Genomic DNA, 19,164 nt, shown 5'->3' with positions numbered 1-19,164 from the left:
TTCCTCACGGCAGAGGCATTCCCCACTGGTTTATCATGTTTCCATTTTGTTCATATCATTCATCACCTCCTGACATGAATATGTTTACTGGTTGTTGCTCTTCTCCCACTAGAGTGTGGGCTGCTAGGATAAACATAAAATATACAAGCTGTCCAGTTGGATTTGAATTTCAGATAAGCAACGCATCATTTTTCAGTCCCAGATGTTGATTATAGCCAAAAAAAAAAAAATCCTGTTTATCTGAAATTTAAACTTTACTGGGTGTCCCGTATAATATTACTTGCTAATTCTGGCAACCTTTTTCAGGAAAGCAAGGACATTGGTTATTTTGCTCATTGCTGTATCCCCAGCATTAGAGTAGCTCTTGAAATGTCCTCCTCAATAAACACTGAATGAATGAATGTGTTCAACCAGATGATTAATCCGAAACACGCCCAAACTTTTAATGAATGGCTTGCGAGTCAGAGGGGTGGATCCTGTAGACTAGGTTAGTCCGGCTGGCTACCGACGGCCTGCACAGCTGACAAACTTTCCAAGCAGGTCTGGCAGCCGGGTGCTCTGCCCATCCCGCCACCACTCCTCGGCAAACAAACCTCCACCCGGCTCAGAGGAGCTGCAGATCTCCAGCGGCCCTCCTGGGGGCGGGGCCTCCCTAACCAGCAGGCGCGACCCAGCCCTCGCCTAGAGCCGGCACCCCTCTAAAGCCCCGCCTCCCTGCCACCATTCGCACCCACTTGCGTGACGTCACCCAGTGGGCAACCAATGGGGGCCCGGCTTACTGGCAGGCGGTGCCGGGGGCCACTGCCAAAGGGGAAGTGAGCTGAGGCTGGAGCGATGGCCCGGGTTTGGTGCCCGCGGCCGCCGCCGCCGTCGCCGCCAGCGCGTCGGGAGCAGCCGCGGCCGGAGCCGGAACGGGGGCCGAAGTCGCGGCTGGAGTGGGAGCGGCGTGTGTGAGTAGCTGAAGTCGTCCGTGTCGCAACACCTCAAACTCAGCCGGAGCGCTTCAGGTGGGGGGAGCTACGGTCGCCCCCTGAGTACCGCCCCCCCGCCCCCCGGCCCAGACAGCAGGGCTGGGGTCTACCAGGCACCGGACTAGCTGCTGTCGCTCCAGGTCCTCCTACCCGGACTCCCTTCAAACTCAGGACGGAGGCCAGAGAACGGTGATCATCCCAAACCCCCTCCGCCTTCCCGGCCGGAGCTTTTTCCCATCGCCCGGGCAGAGTTCCGGGTTGTAGTGCGGCGGGGGCAAACCCCCTCCTGCCGCCACTTCTCCAACCAGCGAGTTCCCACTGTCTTGCTCTGCATCGCCTCTTCTCCACCCTTTTCAAGAACAAGTCCTGTCCCAGACGTTCAAAGTATCTATTCTGGGTGTCCTGCCCCAGCTCTTGGAGCACTCTTAGAAATATTGCCTATTTACCAGGGCTGAGAATATCTCATTCTTGACGTAGCTTTTCTCCCCTTTGGGAGATAAAGGTTGCCCCCTTTCCACTCTCTTACCCGACAGACACTTCATGACCCAGGCTTTAGCTATTTGGATCATCAGCGCCTCGGCCATCTCTATGTGACTTCCCCCACCCGTTTGAGTTCCAGTGTCCTCTGGGCTTCATTCTCCAGCCCCCAGCGGATCTGGTCAGTCCCGCCCCTGGGTGGGAGTGACCAGGGGGCTCTGGCCCAGGATTTCCCACCCTGGAAGGTAGTAGCTCCAAAGCAGCAAGAGAATTGGGCGTCGGGTACGAACCTGGCAGCTCAGGAGTGGGTGCACCACCCACCCCACACAAGAAGATGAAAAAGCGCAGAGAGCTTAATGCATTGATCGGTTTGTCTGGGGACAGCCGGAGAAAGAAGCCCAAGAAAGGCTCAAGCAGCCACCGTCTGCTACGCACTGAGCCTCCTGACTCAGACTCTGATTCCAGCTCAGAGGAGGAAGAGGAATTCGGTGTTGTTGGAAATCGCTCTCGCTTTGTCAAGTAAGTAAATGCAATGATCAGGGCTGGGAGGGTGAGAGCCATCTCCTTGCACTACCAATGGGACAAATCAGTGGGAAGAAGAAAGAAGTTTATAAGAAGAAAAAAGGTAAACCTTAGAAGGCAAAGAGGGAGAAAAGATGTTCAGATCCTGAATAAAGGATAAGTTGGAGGTCAGTCTTTAGGTATTGAAAGGAGAGCCCCACCTGTAGGGTGAAGGTTGTGGACGTGGGGAATGTGCCAAAAGCCCTGGGAGATTTAAAGAGGCTAAGGATAGAGGGGCAGAGAAACTTTTGGGATTAGAATGTAGGAGAGTCCGGACTATCTTCAAACTGCTAATTATTTTTTGTACTCATATATGAGTCTAAATCTTGGTGGGAGAATATGGTGAGGGATGTATTATAGAAAGTATGAGACTTAAGAGAAGATGGAGGGTGAAGGACAAAAAGGCAACTTTTCCCAAAACTATTTTTAGTTGGCGCAGTCATTGAACAAGTAGTGTGAGCTTTGAGCATGTTGGAAATTGGAGCTGAACCTGGTAAAGGGACCCTGTTAGAAGACACACTAAAAGAAAAAGCGAATTTTTCTGAGGATTTGAAAGCAAGAGCTAGGCAGAAAGTTGGAATGCTAGAAGAGATTGGATCCTTTGTGTTTTTATTTAGAATGTCTACCTTTTTTTGTTGTTGTTGTTTTGTTAAATAAGAGTATGGTTTCTAGTGACTTTTTCAGATTAGGTACTTAAACTTGTGTTTGGGGTATGAAGGTTTAATGATGGGTTAATTCTAGAATAGTTACCCTACTGGGTTAGTTTAGACCTTGAGGTCTGGATGAGTTTGGTGTGAAATCTAGCTTGTTTGTTTCCTTCCTTCTGAGCCAGTAAACTAGAGTGCACCAGGTGTCCACTTAACCCTACAGATCCTATTTCTTTCTTTCCGTTTTCAGTAAAACTTGTTCAAAAGTTTGTGAAGTTTCTATACACTGAAACAAGGTCCCCTGGAGTGAGCGAACTTATATTTGAAAGTGAAAAATAGGTACATTACAGTACGGTGATAGTTGAAGAGAACCACTGGTTTTATACTTTTCTAATTAAGCTTTTCTCCAAAGACCTCTTGCCTGAATTGATGTTGATGGCATTATTCTTATGATAGGGGAGACTACTTACGATGCTGCAAGATCTGTTATCCTCTCTGTGCTTTTGTCATCCTCGCGGCCTGTGTTGTGGCCTGTGTTGGCTTGGTGTGGATGCAAGTTGCTCTGAAGGAGGATCTGGATATTCTCAAGGAAAGATTTAGAACAAGTAAGTGGTCACCCTTTTCCGAGTATAATCTGAAACTCTTTTCCAGGTTCAAGGACAAATTGACCATGCTGAGTTTTGCCCATTCTGATAAAGCAATTGTACATTCTTTTCAGCATGTTTATACTCTTTTCCAGCTGTCAACTTGAATGTTACAACAGTTGTTTTTTGGTTTTGGAGATAGGTACTGGAAATTGAACCCAGGGACTCTTTACCACTGAGCTACATTCACATCCTTTTTTATTTTTTATTTTGAAATGAGGTCTTGTTAAGTTGCTAAGACTAGCCTCAAATTTATAATTCTCCTGTCTTAATCTCCCAGTTTGTTGGGATTATAGGGGAGTGCCACTGCTCCTGACCAATTATCTCTTTTTAAACTGATAAACAAAAGACAGTGCTTATCCACCAGTATTTTAGATGCTACTTGTCCACCAGGACATTGCAGTTGACTCTTAGAGTACAGAAAGGAAGAGCAGCCTTGAGCCTTGGTTAACCTCCATGTATGACCTGGACGCCACTAAGTGAAGTGGCGATAGAAGGCTCATTCCTTCTACCTTACAGGAACAGTTGGGAAGGAGGGTAGGTGTGTCTATCAAATTATTTTCTCTTATGAAAAAACATGTAGAAACATAGCAATAAGCAACTACAATAACCAACATTTATGGAATGCCTACTATATGCCATGTCACAAATAAATCATTTTATTATTTTTATGCTCTTAAAATCAAAGAGGCTTAGAAAGATTAAGTAACTTGTTCAGTGATTACATGTGGCAGACCTGACATTTGTACCTGGTCCTCTTGCCCCTTGCTGCCCAGGTTCATGTGTATAACCACTAGTATATTGAATCACTGTTGCCAATGCTTGTGTAAGTCTATACACATTTCTCCAAATACCCATAGATTTCTTTGATATTAACTTGGGTCAGTAATCTAAGAGAAGTTTAGTAGAAATACCAGAAGAGCTGGTTTTCTGCATATTTATCAGCTTTCAAGCATAGAGCAAAAAAAACCCCAGATTTCCCTCTTATCTTTATCTATGCTTATTTGCTTGTTTGTGGCATTATGTGTTTTAAGGAAAAGACTATTTTTAAAGATATAATTTTAAAATTTTAGGAAACCCCTGATTCTTTGAATTAAATTATATATTCATGAAGAGCTTTCAATAACCGAAAGAGTACCTACCTTGAACAATATACAGCTGTGAGAAGTATCTGTCTCATGAAAGAGTGTCAAGGTTAAAGAGACTTTTCAAGATACAAAGCACTATATATTCTAATTGTGAAGTTGTATTTTACACATTCAAATTATTTTTTCTGACAGATTTGTTTGCATGGTAGCTTCCACCACATTTAACCTAAATATCTGGTTGGCAACACTGAAATTTTTGGTTCTAGATTTCATGGGTTAATTTTCTAAACTAAGGAATTAGTTTCAACTTAATCACAAATACATAACCTTGATAGCATTATCACACGGGTAAACTGATCACAGTCTTTCTCAAGGTCACAAAGAAAGCTGGCTTCAGAATTGGAATTAGAGTTCTTATTCCTATTTTAAGCCTGGGAGATCACAACATTTGACCTTTTCTTCACCCCAACTTCTTCTTGCTGCCTGCAGTTTTCAGGTTCTGAACCTGACCTAAGGATAGCTAACCTTTAGTGTGATAGTCATGTCTCTAGTGATATTGCTTTGGGGAAAAAATTATGAAATGCTCACTTTGGTTTTCTTCAGATTCAGGGATTACATTGGGTAAACCATAATTTTCTGCCAGAATCATCCTGACTTGTATGATTTATCAGCTGGTTAAATAATATAAGAATGAATGAGAGTCAAGCTCTGTTTTTTTCTCTGGCTTACTGGTTGTCCTTGCAGTATTGCAAAGTGTTTCTAAGGCCAGTGTATTCTTCATATGTAAGTAGTAATTATAAATTGAAAACAAGGTTCTCAGAAACAATGTTTAACCATAAGTAACCACTGACCATTCCTGTCTGTACAATTATCTCTCCATAATTAGTTGGACTTCATAGGCTTGTGCCACAACTTGTTTTGATCACACATAGCAATTATATATTTATTCATTTCAACACATTACTCAGTGCTGCCCTCTAGGGATTCCTTTCTCTAAATGCTCTATGTCTCTGTTCATAGGATACCCAGGTAATTTGTACCTTAGCTGAGCTTTTCAAGGAATTACTTAGTTTGGAGAATGTAGGGCATGTGGTAGGCCTGACAGTAAATTAGTTAACAAATATTTAGTGAGCACTTGTTAATACCAATCTCTGGAAAGAGTGTATTTAGGAGCTGCCAAGGATTATGCCCTGGACCATGGAGCTGGCTTTCTCACACTGAGCAATATTCCCCTGGGATCCTGACTACATTTGTCAGCCAGCTAAATGAAGTAGGTGTGGATTTAGCAATGCACTTCCTTTGATGTCTTTGATTTGCTACAACAGAAATGCCATTACCTCAATATCTGAAAGCAGGACTTCTGAAAGATGATAGAGAAGAGATGGAGCCTGGGGAATTCAGTCCATAGGCTAGACTATTGTGGACTGCTTGCCCAAGAGTTTTTTTGTGAAAACCAATTATCTTGACTAAATGGGGTCACTCTTATGAAGCTTAAGTAATATTTCTTTGAATTATGCTTCTACTTTAAATATGTTTCAATAAGTTAACTTACTTTTTAGTTTTCAAGGACATGGTGGAATTCACTGACTCAAATAAGACCACCATCTTATCTAGGTTTAATACTTTTTTGAGAAATTCAGAGCCCCTCTTTCTTTATTTCAGTAAATTTTCCAAGGAGCTTGTGAGGCTAAAATATCTGAAATAGCAAAACAGATAGACTTGGCATTTTACTTTGTGATCAAGGAATAACTTGATCCTTGAGTTTAAAGTACTAGCTGGCCTTAAAACTCTTGGCTCAGTGTCCTTTTTCCAGAAGCAGGTACTTTGAAAGATCTCCACAGTTATTCTAAGAAAAATTCTGTTCCAAGCTATCCTCCTTTATCACTAAAGTGTGAAACATTAGGAAAAGAATTTGGAAGAGAAGGATGGTATTAATATATCAGTCATCTTCTTTTCTGGCTATACAGGCAAAGTAGTGACTTGATATTTAGTATATAGAACTTAAAAATATCTTGTGCTAATGAGGGTATTAGGATGTGTGTGAGACCTCTGGAGTATACTCAAAAGAGTACTGACCCTCAGAACAGAAAATTTGAATCCTGGCTCTAAAATTTAAACAAGTCACTTATTCCTTTTGAGCCTTCATTTTCTCATAAAAATGTATTTGTACCTCCAAGCACTTTGGGCATTCCTCTAATGTTGGTCACACTATATAGTAATCAATGCCTCACTTTTCCTCTAGACTAAGAATTTAGGGTCTTCTATATACAGTGGTGCCAAATGCAAGACTGGCACATGGTAGAGGTTCAATAATAATTTGTTTAATAATGGTTTCATAAATTTTATTGCAAGTTGTAAAGACATTGTATAAATAAATATTGCTATTAGCATATGTTCTGCTCCTAAGGTACAGTGCAGAAATTTCCATCTCCTAATCTTTTTTTTTTTTTGGTGGTGGTACTGGGGATTGAACCCAGGGTCTTGTGAATGCGAGGCAAGCACTCTGCTAACTGAGCTGATTCCCAACCCCAGTCTCCTAATCTTATATATTAAAAAATCAACTAGGTAATTCTTTTGAGAATTAACATTAAATTTTAAACAAGTTGCTTTCCATGTTGAAAGAACATGAATTAGGAATTGTAAGTTATTTGCTATACTTCCTCCCATTTATGTAATAAAAGTATGTCTGCTTAGCTTGTATCTCCTAAAAAGCCTAAATTATATAATGATTACAATCCCCTTTTAATTCATACAGTCCTCAAGATATAGTATTTTCAGGACTTACCATTTTTATGTATTCATTAGTTAATAATTGTAAACTAGGTTATTGTGTTTGTCTTATTTTTCTCTTCCACTTCTAATTCCTACTTAATGCATACTTCAGAAAAGAAAGAAAACTTTCCTTCTTTGGGATTTTCAACCACCTGAATATGAACATTCATGGATGGGTTTTCTTTACAATCTTATTGAAAATGTGTAAGAAATTCAGTAACATGCTTTGAGCTTCTTTAGTTTAGACTAAATGGGAAAATATTTTTACTATATGAGATAGGTATATTCCTGCAACCCATGTGTAAATCAAATGCCACATTAAAGTACTTAAGGAAGTCTATTACTTGAAATGAAATCATTCAGCAAATATCTTTGAAAGATAAATAAAAATATCTGATTTCATTTTTCTAAATTTTCCTGTATTGGGCATGTATGAAATACCACCTCAGTTTTAGGGGGGAAGTTTTTGTTGCTAAGTATTTTGAGGAGCTTTCTTTCTTGAAATTTTTTTTGTTAGATTGAAGAGGTAGACACAGTGGAGTGCCTGAAATGTACCAGGTATAATTTTTTTTTTTTAAAGTTGACTCTTTTTTCCTTTTAATGCCTTTATTTCTGTTTATTTTTATATGGTGCTGAGGATCAAACCCAAAGCCTCACACATGCTAGGCAAGCACTCTGCACTGAGCCACAACCTAGCCTGTGCCAGGTATATTCTGCACAGATATGAATAAAACCCAATCTTGGAGTTTACATTTTAGTAAATTGTTTTTTATTGGTCCTTTGTATCAGTTTTTGGTTTAAAAGAAAGTAAGTAATAACTAATCATGCGGTCTATGACCTAAAAAAAAAAAAAAGTAGGTTTTATTCTGAAGGACCAGCCATTATCAATATTTTATTTTCCATTAGAAGGAAAAATGCTTTTTAAAGAAGAGAAAGCACTCTCTCAGGACTCTGCCTTCATGCTGGTAAATCTCTCAACCATTCAGGAGACATTGTTTCCTAAAGAAAAGGCTAAATATCACCCTATACTTCACCTAGGATGATCCTTTATCTTCTACTTCATCTGAGCTTTTGGGTTGATATTGGATTTTAGAAAACACTTTGCTGTTTATGAAAAGTATTAAAAACTCAGTCCTCGTAACAGTTTTGAAAAGTGATAAGACCCCTTGCATTTAAAACTATAACTTATATGATGTCACTTGAGCATTAATGGAGCAAGCTTTATAAATCTTCATTGATTAATTGAAAAACTCCTTATTTGAGCTGGTCAGTACTAAACATTTATGTATCTCTTCTTGTGTGCTTGGCCAACTGTGTTAAAAACTTTACATCCATTCTCTTACTTAATTCTAACAATCCTGGGAAGTACATCTTATCACTGTATTACAAAAATGAGGAAACTGAGTTCAAAGAATATGAATAATTTGCTCAAAATCAAAATGTTACAGAGTTTTTTATCTAACTCCTCTCCTCATGAATTTTTTATTTTTTAGCTACCTGACTTAAAAAAACTGCAATGCCAGTAGTGAAATAGCTCTAGTTGGTCTAGTTGAAATGAGGGCTTAGTGTTAAATATATGCATTTAGTATATAAAATAACAGTGGATTTGGTAATATGAATTTGATCATTATCATCCCAGAGTTAACTTTTATTAATTTATCTTCTTTCCAACTGTGTGATTATTTTTTTCATCTTGGAATCATGAGGGAAGCTTATTTCTATTTATGATTTCTTTTTTTCCTTTTAGTGGAATCTAATCAGAAAAGCTCATTCCAGGAAATACCCAAACTTAATGAAGAACTACTCAGTGAACAGAAACAACTTGAGAAGATTGAGTCTGGAGAGCTGGGCTTGAATGATGTCTGGCTCAACATCACAGAAATGAATAAGCAGGTAGCAGTGATTTTATTTCTGTATTAGCTATGAGGGTTGTGAATTTACTTCAGGTTGCTAATTTTTTAAATTGAGGTTTTTCATACTATGATCCCAACACATTTAAAATATGTATTACTTATGCATTTGCCAAATATTTAAAATTTTAACCCTTTCTTAAATGAACAAAGTTCCTCCAAGTTAGAGCAATGTAGAGGGAGTTGGAAATTGTTGAGTTGGTGTTTTCTATGAGGCAGTATAGGTATCATAAAAAAGGAGTGTCATCCAACCCCCAAGAAAAATGGATAACCTGTTTTTATTGGATTCTGAGAGCTTTGTTTTATTTAATAGAGTTAATAAACATACAGTTGCAGCCTTAGGATGTAGCGCTGTATACTATGCTAAACCAAATCTGGAAATCATACCTAGTGGTGGTTATTCTAGAGTAGCTTAGGAGCAGGTGGTAAAGTAAGCTAAATACTTTGGCCAGGCAAAGAAGCCTAGAATATAAACTTTTCCAGTCCCTAAGTTGGCTAGAGTTCATTAGGCCTTAATTCCTAAAGAGTGAATATGACAGGGCTGGGGTTGTGGCTCAGTGATACAGCACTCGCCTAGCACGTGTGAGGCCCTGGGTTTGATCCTCAGCACCACATAAGTAAATAAATTAATTAAATAAAGAATGTTGACTATGCATCTCATATATATAAGGAGCTATTGTTGTCATTGGGTCTTGTAGCCTGTGTCTGCAGTTTATTCAGTTTATTTGGGAAAGGTGTCATCATTGAAAAGAAAACTCAAGTAACAAATGAATTAAAATAAAAATGAGCAGTTTGGCTAGAGAATACATCAGGTGAAAGCAGACTACACTGAAACTCTGAGAGATAATTAGCATCTCTCCTGAGGCAATCAAATTCCAGTATATCCCATCTCCTTATAAATCATGGAGTTTTTCTGAGATAAAGATGAGATTGTTTAGCATGAATAGGCAAAATGCCTAAAAATAGGTGTGTCATGTTTGTGGAACTAAGAGGATATTCTTTTCTTCAGAGGGGAGTCACAAAGTTCAGAATGAGCCAAACAGTGGGAGTTTGCTGTGGGAGAGAGCACTGTACTAGAGGAAGTACTTGTGATTATTTCTGAAGCTACACCTTTCAACAGTTGTTCGTGAGCTGAGTAGTTCAGTACTTAGGACCAAAGATCAATGACCTGGGCACCACATGACTTCCAGACTTTTGCCTGGAACCCACAGTAAGGAATGTTTTATATAATGACTCAGTAATCACATTCAGACATATGTGTTGTAGTTTGAATGTGTCCCCCAGTAGTTCATGCATTGAAATTTAATCCCCAGATTAATGCTAATGGTATATTAATTGAAACTTAATCCGCCAATGCTAATGGTTAATATAGAGGTAGACTTTTTTGGAGGTAATTAGAATTAAATGAAGTCATAAAAAATAGGACCCCCAATGATGGTATATTAAGAATGATGGCACACTGTTCTGTCTCATCATGTTCATTTGATGTCCTCCATTATATTACCATGCAGCAAGAAGGCCCTCCCAGATGCTGGTGCCATGCTCTTGGGCTTTCCAGCCTCCAGAACCATGAGCTATATATAAATAAACCCCTATTCTTTATAAATTACCCAGTCTCTTATGTTCAGTTATAGCAACAGAAAATGATCTAAAATGCTATATGTAACTGAGATAAGTTTCTGAAAACAGTGGCACACCCTAAATATGTATGATGCCTTATGGCTTGTTATTTCCTATTCAATTCTATTTTGGAGTTTTTAAAAATTATTTATGAAATAATTGATAGGCTATAGTGCCTAGTACTTACTAGTTGCCATTTATGCTTGGACTCCGTAACAAAATAGGGACAAGCAGGTATTCACTCCTTTCATGCAAAAAGAATAGGATAAACTGTGGCCTTGCGTACATTCACACAGAAAATGAGCAATTTGGGCAGAGATTATATCAGGTGAAAGTAGACTACACTGAAATCCTTTGAGATAAAATTAGTCTCTCCTGAGGCAATCTGAGGATTCCAGTAGCTAGTCATGGAGTTAACTATTCTGAGATGAGGATGAGATTGTTTAACAAGAAGAGGCAACATCAGCTATTTCCCATCTCCTTATAAATGGCATTGTATGAAGAATCAAAGGGAAATTGGTTCTTAGTATGAGAAGACAGATTTTTTTTCACATGTTTGGGATATATTTTGATTTCCAAATTCTCTTTAACCAGAAATCTGGACACAAAAGAATCACTTTTATTCCTGGCCTGGCCATTATTTTTAATGCAAAAAGTATCTGGGAAGAAGGCTGGGGCAGTTGCTCAGTGATAGAGTACCCACCTCCCATGTGTGAGGCACTGGGTTCAGTCCTCAGCACAACATAAAAATAAATAAAGATATTAAAAAAAAAAAAGTACCTGGGAAGACAGGTATATCGAGAAGTTTACTTCAGTCCTTGGGTTTTATATATGAAACTGGGAAGATTGAATTGCAACCTTTTCCATTTTAGCTTCAATATACCTTCAGAGATGCTGGGAGTGACTAATGAAGTCAGCCTAACACAGCAATTCTTTACTGGCCTGGGCCCAAACAGTGAATGGATGGTGGTGAAGCAGAGTTTCATGTTGTTTCCAAAGGGAGTGCAGCACTCTGAGTGTTTTTCTAATGGCATCTCTAATGGCATTTGTCCTAAACCAAAATAGGTATAAAAATAAAATTAATATTTAACTGTTTCTATATCTAAAGGTAACTGTCCATTAAGATGCTTTTAGTGGCATTTTTAAAAGTAATTCAAAGTGACTTAAACAACAAGAAAATGTATTTCATCACTTAACAAAGCACTGTCCTTACCACAGTGTAAGTTGAAGTTAATGCAGTTTTTAAAACAAAAGCTATCAGTTTGGAAAGCATAAAATCGTATTTTCCCTTGAAAAGTCTTTAAACTAGTAGTTGAAATATATTCATAAAAACCTCTGAATTTATATCTATTTCTTCTTGACCATTATAGGGACTCTTCTCCCTTTTCTTTGAAGATTATTAATGCCACAAATGTTTACTAAGCTGCTTTTATGAAACTAAGTCTTGGATTCTGTTTTAGTCCATTCAGGTTACTATAGCAAAATACCTTAAACTAGATAACTTACAAACAACAGCAATTTATTGTTCACAGATCTAGAGGCTTGGATGTACAGAGTCAAGACACTAGCAGGCTGAATGTCTAGTGAACATTCATTTCTCTGCTTCATACATCCTGCTATGTCAGACATAGCAGGATGTATGAAGACATCTTACTATGTCTTCCCATGTCAGAAGGAGCAAACAAGCTACCTTGGATCTCTTCTGTGAAGACACTAATTTCATTCATGAGAGTGGAGCCCATATCATGTCTCAGAGGCTCCACCAATTAATGCCACCACATTAGGGATTAAGTATCACCATATAAATTTTAGGATGACACAAAATTCATAGCATAATAGATTTAAAACCAAAAAGATGTAATTTCTTTCCTCAAGGGTCTCACCAAAAAAGTGGAAGTTTTTTTTTTTTTTTTTTTTTTTTTTTTTTTTTTTTGGTACCGGGGATTGAACTCGGGGGTACTCAAGCACTGAGCCACATCCCCAGCTTTATTTTGTTTTTTTATTAGAGACAGGGTCTCACTAAGTTACTTAGCACCTCGCTGTTGCTGAGGCTTTGAACTCATGAATCTCCTGTCTGAGCCTCCAGAGCCGCTGGGATTACAGGCATGAGGTTTTTTTGTTTTTTTTTTTAAGGTATAAATAGTTGTAAACAGCCTAATAAACAATAAGAAACAGGTTCAAATGACTACTGTGAGTGCATATTTAAGTATATATTCAACCAAGGCTGGGGTCAGTTGAGATTTCCCAAAGATGTTGAGCTGAGTCCTGAAGGAAAAATAGGAGTTGGCCAGGTAAATTTTTGAGAAAGAGAAGAGGGTACTTAGCTTAAAGCATTAGTATAGCCTGTCCTCCTAAAATTTGTAAATTCCATATTTGCAAATTCACATGCTGAGTAAAATTTATTTGTAACTCCAAAGTCTATATTTGGGAGGCTTTTGTAGTCATTCACTGACTTGTTCACAGAAGTAAAAATTTGAGTCACTCAGTACACATTTACAGCTGAGGTTGAACAATGCAACACACTGCTTTCTTGTTTCAGGTCTTATACTATAAACAAGTGTCTTCTTTATAGTATATTTAATGCCACATTTTTCCTATTTTTATACTTTTTGTTGGTGATTTTACTGTTTCAATGTCGCCAAGGCCTAGAGATAAAGTTCTATGGTGTTTTTAAATGCAAGGAGACTGTGGTATGCCTTTGAAGTAAATATATATATATACTTGCTTCCTTCAAGCACGACTTGAAGTAGTGCTGTTAGTGAGTGAACAATATGCATTAAATAATATTTTTAAACAAAAACATGCATAAAACAAAATTATGTATTATATTGATCAGTTGACAAAAATGTGATGGAAAAAAGGTCTGGTAGGAACGTAACCCTGCATTTCCCCTAGGAACAGCAGTTTAGTATTCACTAGTTCAATATTTGCTGCAACTTTTCTAGACGATAACTACCACTACCAATGAAAATGAACTTTATGTGCAAGAGAATAGATGAATAGAAACACAATGTGTTTAGGGAATTTTAGTCATTCTTTATAGCTCTATCATAATAGAAAGAGTCCAGAGATCAAATCCCTCAACAAGAACCATTAACAAAAAGAACCTTGAGTGCCCTTCTGTAGTACTCCCTATATCTTTAAGCACTTGGTCCAAATAACGTGTGTTATGGTTATTTGCATGTGTATCTAATTGCACTAGAAGGTTATATAATGTATTCTGAACCTTAAGCATGATGATGAAAGTGATGGTGATGATAGTGGTGGTAGGTTACCACGTAATGATAATTGCCATTATTGAGTATTCTCTTTGTGTAGTCCACTATTAGATGCACTGCATCTGTGATCGTCTTTGTTTATATAGCCCTATAAAGTAGAAAATGGTATCTCCATTTTATTCATAAGAAAATTAAGGGTCAAAGAGGTTAAGTAGTTTGCAGAAGGTCACACAGCTGTATAGCAGTGCTAAAATCAAAATACGTCTTGAGAGCCTTTTTCCCATTTCCCATTCTGCCTCCCATCTTTATGTCCCTTTTAGGATTCAATAGGTGCTTGGTAGATAAAGTTGAAAGGATAAGATGCTGATGGAAGGTTCCTATTCATCCTCATTGACTCTTGACGAGTGTCTGTTTTAGTAACTTTTTTCCTTACTGTTTAAAGAACACTTAATTTCAACCTCAAAGCAAAAAAATAAAAAGAGCACCATGTTTTACTTTATAGTATAAAGTGATCTATTAAGCAGATGATTTACAGTGGCTATTTTTAATTTTGCTAATGAAAAGTCATGTAATATGCATAAAAGTCATGACTCATCTTTTGGCTGAAATATGAATTTTTTCTTAATGGTTTCTATTTAATCCAACTTTAGATTCTTCAGATTGCAAAATATGACTTAGTGATAAGTTCTGTGACGCTTAAATCAAATCTGACATTCCAGAATGCACGTTTTAGAAGGCAGGGCAATTTCAGAGATAGTAACGAGAGGGTGCCCCTCATCTCTCCTTTCCAGATACACACATAGCTTTGCTATAGTTTTCTCCAGATTTTTGCATTAGTCCCCCGAAGAGAGGAGGACTGTAAGATGGAATTCAACCTCGTAATTTATAGGACTATAGCTTACTCTTAGAGACTGACCATGTGTGATCCAGGGCTTTTTTTTTTTTTTTTTTTTTTAATGTTTTTAGTCGTAGATGGACACAGTACCTTATTTATTTTTATGTGGTGCTGAGGATCAAACCCAGTGCCTCACACATTCCAGGCAAGTGCTCTGCCACTGAGCCACAACCCCATCCCGATCCAGGTCTTTTAAGTTTGTTAGGTAACTGCCAAGTTGATGGTCAGCTCTTCAGAGCATACTCTTCAGTGGTGCAACTGAAACCCTAGGCCTAGAGTGTTTGTGGTATGAGGAGAGGGGAAACAGTACCTCACCTAATTCTACCTACATTGGCTTCTAGCTACTTCTCTGGTTTTGGGTAAAAGGACACATGCTAAATAACCACACTGGCCTTTTGTGAGGCCAAAACCATTCCTGAGCTACTTCTGACTAGTTCTGCCATAACCTCAGGATGTCGTGGAATCTGGGACAATAGTTTCTACCTAGATCACTCTACCCAGAGAAGTTTGTTGTCCCTTTAGAAGGCCAGCTGTCATGGGAAGAAATTTGTTCCTTCTGGTGGCCAAAAGGTAATCACATAATTAATAGGGCATCTGAAGTAACTATGTTCTTACACATCAAATTGGTTTTGAGCCAACTATATATATACTGTGGGGCACTGAGTAAAACATAACTTGGTGAGTGAATTCCTTCCTCCTCTTTATGATTGGATGATCTTAGAAGGTCCAGTATAGGGCATAGAAGGAAGGGGCGGCTGAGGAGACCCATCAAACCTCTTCCAAAGTTATGTGGTAACTTTTTCATATATATGTATTTTTTTCTCATCTCTTGTCTTTTTAAAAATTTCATAAATAATATATGAATATAGTCTTAAGTAAGATTTTTCTCATCTCTTGTCTTTTTAAAAATTTCATAAATAATATATGAATATAATCTTAAGTAAGATTTAAATAATAAAATACATTTCATTGTTATTATTATTTAATAATTTTATTATTTGTTATTTAGTCCCCATCTGTTTGTACCCTGATCTGTCAAACACACACACACACACACACATATGCATTTGTGTTTCCTTCCCCTGTAGTTGTCTATTATCAATAATATGAGCTGCATCTTTCTATTTGTCTTCCTAAGTATTTAGAAAACCATGACAGCTTTTAGTAAGAATTTGCTTATTGGTTAGCATGTATGTGTGGAATAAGTGGTATTCCTTAATATGTGTTGTTCTACAACTTGTAGAACATGTATCTTCATTCTTAGTGATAGATATTTAGATGGTTTCTAGTGCTTTGCTATTACACATAAGGAAGACCTTAATATCTTTGTGCATATATCTTTGTATACGTGAGCAATAATATTCAGGGTAGCTTTCTAGAAATGAAATTGCTGAATAAAAGACATAAACATTTCAAATTTTGAAGGTTGTTCCCAGATAACCTTCTAACATAGCTTTTCCAATTTATAATCCTGTGAACAATGCCTGAGAATGCCTTTTTCCTTATGTCTTTTTCAAATCTTAATATTATTCATGTCCTCTTAAAGGCCTGAGTGAAAACCTTCTTAATGTAATTGCTACTCTATTTAGAGTTTTATAGCTTGCTGAGAATCTACCTTTGTGGGCTAAGGTTTCTCGCTTTTTTGTTTTTAGAGTTAGGATGCTGATGAGTGGTCTGAATATTTTGGAACACTTATGGAAAATTCCCTAAGTGCTCATTAAATTGTACTACTAAAAAACTGTTGCTTATTTAATGTTTTGTTTGTACCAGGTACTGTGCTTTAGATACATATGTATTTAATCCTCATAACTTATATTAGTCATCTGTTGCTGATTTACATGTTGTCCTAAAACTTAGTGGCATAAATCAATAACACTCAGTATCTCAGAATTTCTGTACTTGGGAACTGGAGAGTAGTTCAGCAGAGTGGTTGTGACTGGCATCTCTAAGGTTGCACTGAAGATATCAGCAGGGCTTCAACATATGAAGGCCTAACTCGGCAAGAGACCTCAGTTCTTCCCAACGTGTACCTCAACCTAGGAATGTTTGTATGTCCTCATAATATGGCAGCTAGCATTCCCAGAGTGAGTGATCCCAGCAAGCAGAGAGGAAATCATAATGCCTTTTATGTATGACCTAGTTTCCAAAGCTGCCGATTCTTACATCTATTTTATTCTGTTCACTAAATCAAGTCAGGTTAGTCCAGAACTCACTCAAGGGGAAGGGAAAGGAAGGTAAGACTGTCAAAGAATTTGTAAACATATTTTAGAACCATCACACATCCCTCTGATATGGTTGTTAAACAGTAGTTGTTATGCCTACTATATTGAAAAATAAGTTTACTACTTATCAGCCTTATCTCCTGCCTCCTGGCCTCTCCCCCTATTCTGCTTGGACTACCCATCTCAAGGTTCATCCCAGACAGAGTATTTATTCTCAGCCATTCATTTATTCAGCAAATGCTTACTAATTACTGTCTTCGTGACAAGCATACTCTGGAAGATACAGCAGAAGTGGTCCTTGAGCACATGAAGCTTACAGTCTTGTAGAGGAGAGAAACCTTAATCAAATAATCACACAAATAAATAAGTCATCACCTTGAGAAGTACTATGAAGAAAAAGTACCCCTGAGCTTATTTATGCTGTTTGTTCATTACCCATTCCTCAATGCCACTGTCATCCTTCTAACCTCAAAAGAATGCCTGTTTAATTTTTTTATTTATAAAAGTTAACTTTTCCATCAGAGTCTGAGTTAGGACAGGCTTCAATAAAGCCTGTCCCTTTCCACCTAATATTATTTCAGAACTTTATCCAATATCACATTTAATACTTAATCAGTTTTTTTAATGTGACCTCTTTCTCAGCTTTTTTTTAATACTTTTATTTATTTATTTATTTTTATGTGGTGCTGAGGATTGAACCCAAGGCATCACGAGTGCTAGGTGAATGCTCTACCACTGAGCCACACCCCAGCCCCTCAGCTTCTTGAGGTAGTTTTCCTTAATTCCTCTCTCTTCCTCACCTCTTCCCAGCAAATCATGTCAGTCATAACTTCTACCACTAACTCTGCTACCACTGAAGTTCAAACTACCATTGTCTTTTACCTACACTACTCAAATTGCCTTTTTTTCTGGTTTCCATATGTCTACAGAGTAGCAATAGTCATATTCCTACAGGTTATCTTCAGTCATGTAATGATTCTGCTTATACCTCTTCCCATCACAGCTCAAATACAATTCATATCTTTGTTCTGATATATAAAATCCTGCCTGTTCTGGCCCTTTCCTGTGTCTTTGGCTTCACCTCCCACCCCCAAACCCTCCTCACACACATTATTTGGTCCTGCCACCTGACCTTTTTTCTATTCTTTAAATATGTCAAGCTCTTTCCCTAGCAATTTACCCTGAAGTATACGTCATCCAATCTTTGTATGATTAATTTCTTTTTATTATTTAGATTTTAGTTTAACTTTCTTCTATAGAGGCCTTCTCTGAATTTGATCGAAAGTAGCTATTCAGTCACTCTTACCAGGTAAAGTTATTTTAATTTTCTTCTAATGCTGTCTACATCTGATATTTTTCTTATATGAAATTGTTTATCTACTTGCACTGAAACATAAGCATTGTAAGATCCCTGATATCTGTGTTGTTCACCATGGGTATATAATAGGGTTTAATAAATATTTGTTGCATTAAAGTGAATGAAAAATGGGCAAATCTTTGAACTTACCTGTCCTAAAGGGAAAGAAGGAAATGAGAACTTGAATTCCTGAGTTCCCAAGTTCTTTATTGGATTCCCTTACCCAAACCAAGCTGCTGCTCATTCCAGGAGCTCTGTTAACTTCTTTGCATAGTATTTTGTACTTTCTGATTCTCTTGTTTTTCAGTCACCTTCTGCTGAGTTGAAAGCTCCTTGAGAGCAGAACCCTGTCATCTTATTTGCCACTGTCTCCTCAGTGCCTGCAGCGGTGCTTGAGAAGATGCCAAGCATCTGTTGAAGGAATGATAGGGAATATGGTTCTTTTTTGTCTAATATCCTCCTGGTTCCTGCCACAGTCCTTGGCCTGTGCCTAGAAACACCAAAATGTTTACTCTATGGCCATTCTTAATATCATTGCTTGGTAGATCTGAATTCTCATCCTAGAATTTGAAATAGGAAAGCAGTGTGGATTTGAGAATCTTTGAAGAATGTTTTTTAATTAATTTTTTTATTTCTATATGACAGCAGAATGCATTACAATTCTTATTACATATATAGAGCATAATTTTTCATATCTAGTTGTATATTCACACCAATTTGTATCTTCATACATGTACTTTGGATAATAATGTCCATCACATTCCACCATCATTTCTAACTCC

At 37.8% G+C, this 19,164-nt stretch overlaps 1 protein-coding gene across 3 annotated transcripts in view; it reads left to right on the top strand.

Moving 5' to 3' along the window:
* Window positions 1–775: 775 nt before the first annotated feature.
* Window positions 776–19,164, top strand: part of Efcab14 (EF-hand calcium binding domain 14) — a 36,026-nt gene continuing 17,637 nt past the window's right edge. Inside the window, exons 1-3 of one of the 3 annotated variants that reach the window (XM_040288616.2) lie at window positions 776–1,967; window positions 3,113–3,261; window positions 8,908–9,053. In XM_040288616.2, the coding sequence (XP_040144550.2) occupies window positions 1,783–1,967; window positions 3,113–3,261; window positions 8,908–9,053 (480 nt within the window). In that variant the 5' untranslated portion in view covers window positions 776–1,782. The remainder of the gene's footprint in view (window positions 1,968–3,112; window positions 3,262–8,907; window positions 9,054–19,164) is intronic. The other 2 variants (XM_005317997.5, XM_013364543.4) reach the window with 2 other exon arrangements.

This window comes from Ictidomys tridecemlineatus, chromosome 11, assembly GCF_052094955.1.
Source record: "Ictidomys tridecemlineatus isolate mIctTri1 chromosome 11, mIctTri1.hap1, whole genome shotgun sequence".
Lineage (NCBI taxonomy): Eukaryota > Metazoa > Chordata > Mammalia > Rodentia > Sciuridae > Ictidomys > Ictidomys tridecemlineatus.
The sequence above is the reverse complement of the archived record's forward strand: the minus strand, read 5'-3'. Positions and strand labels throughout refer to the sequence as shown.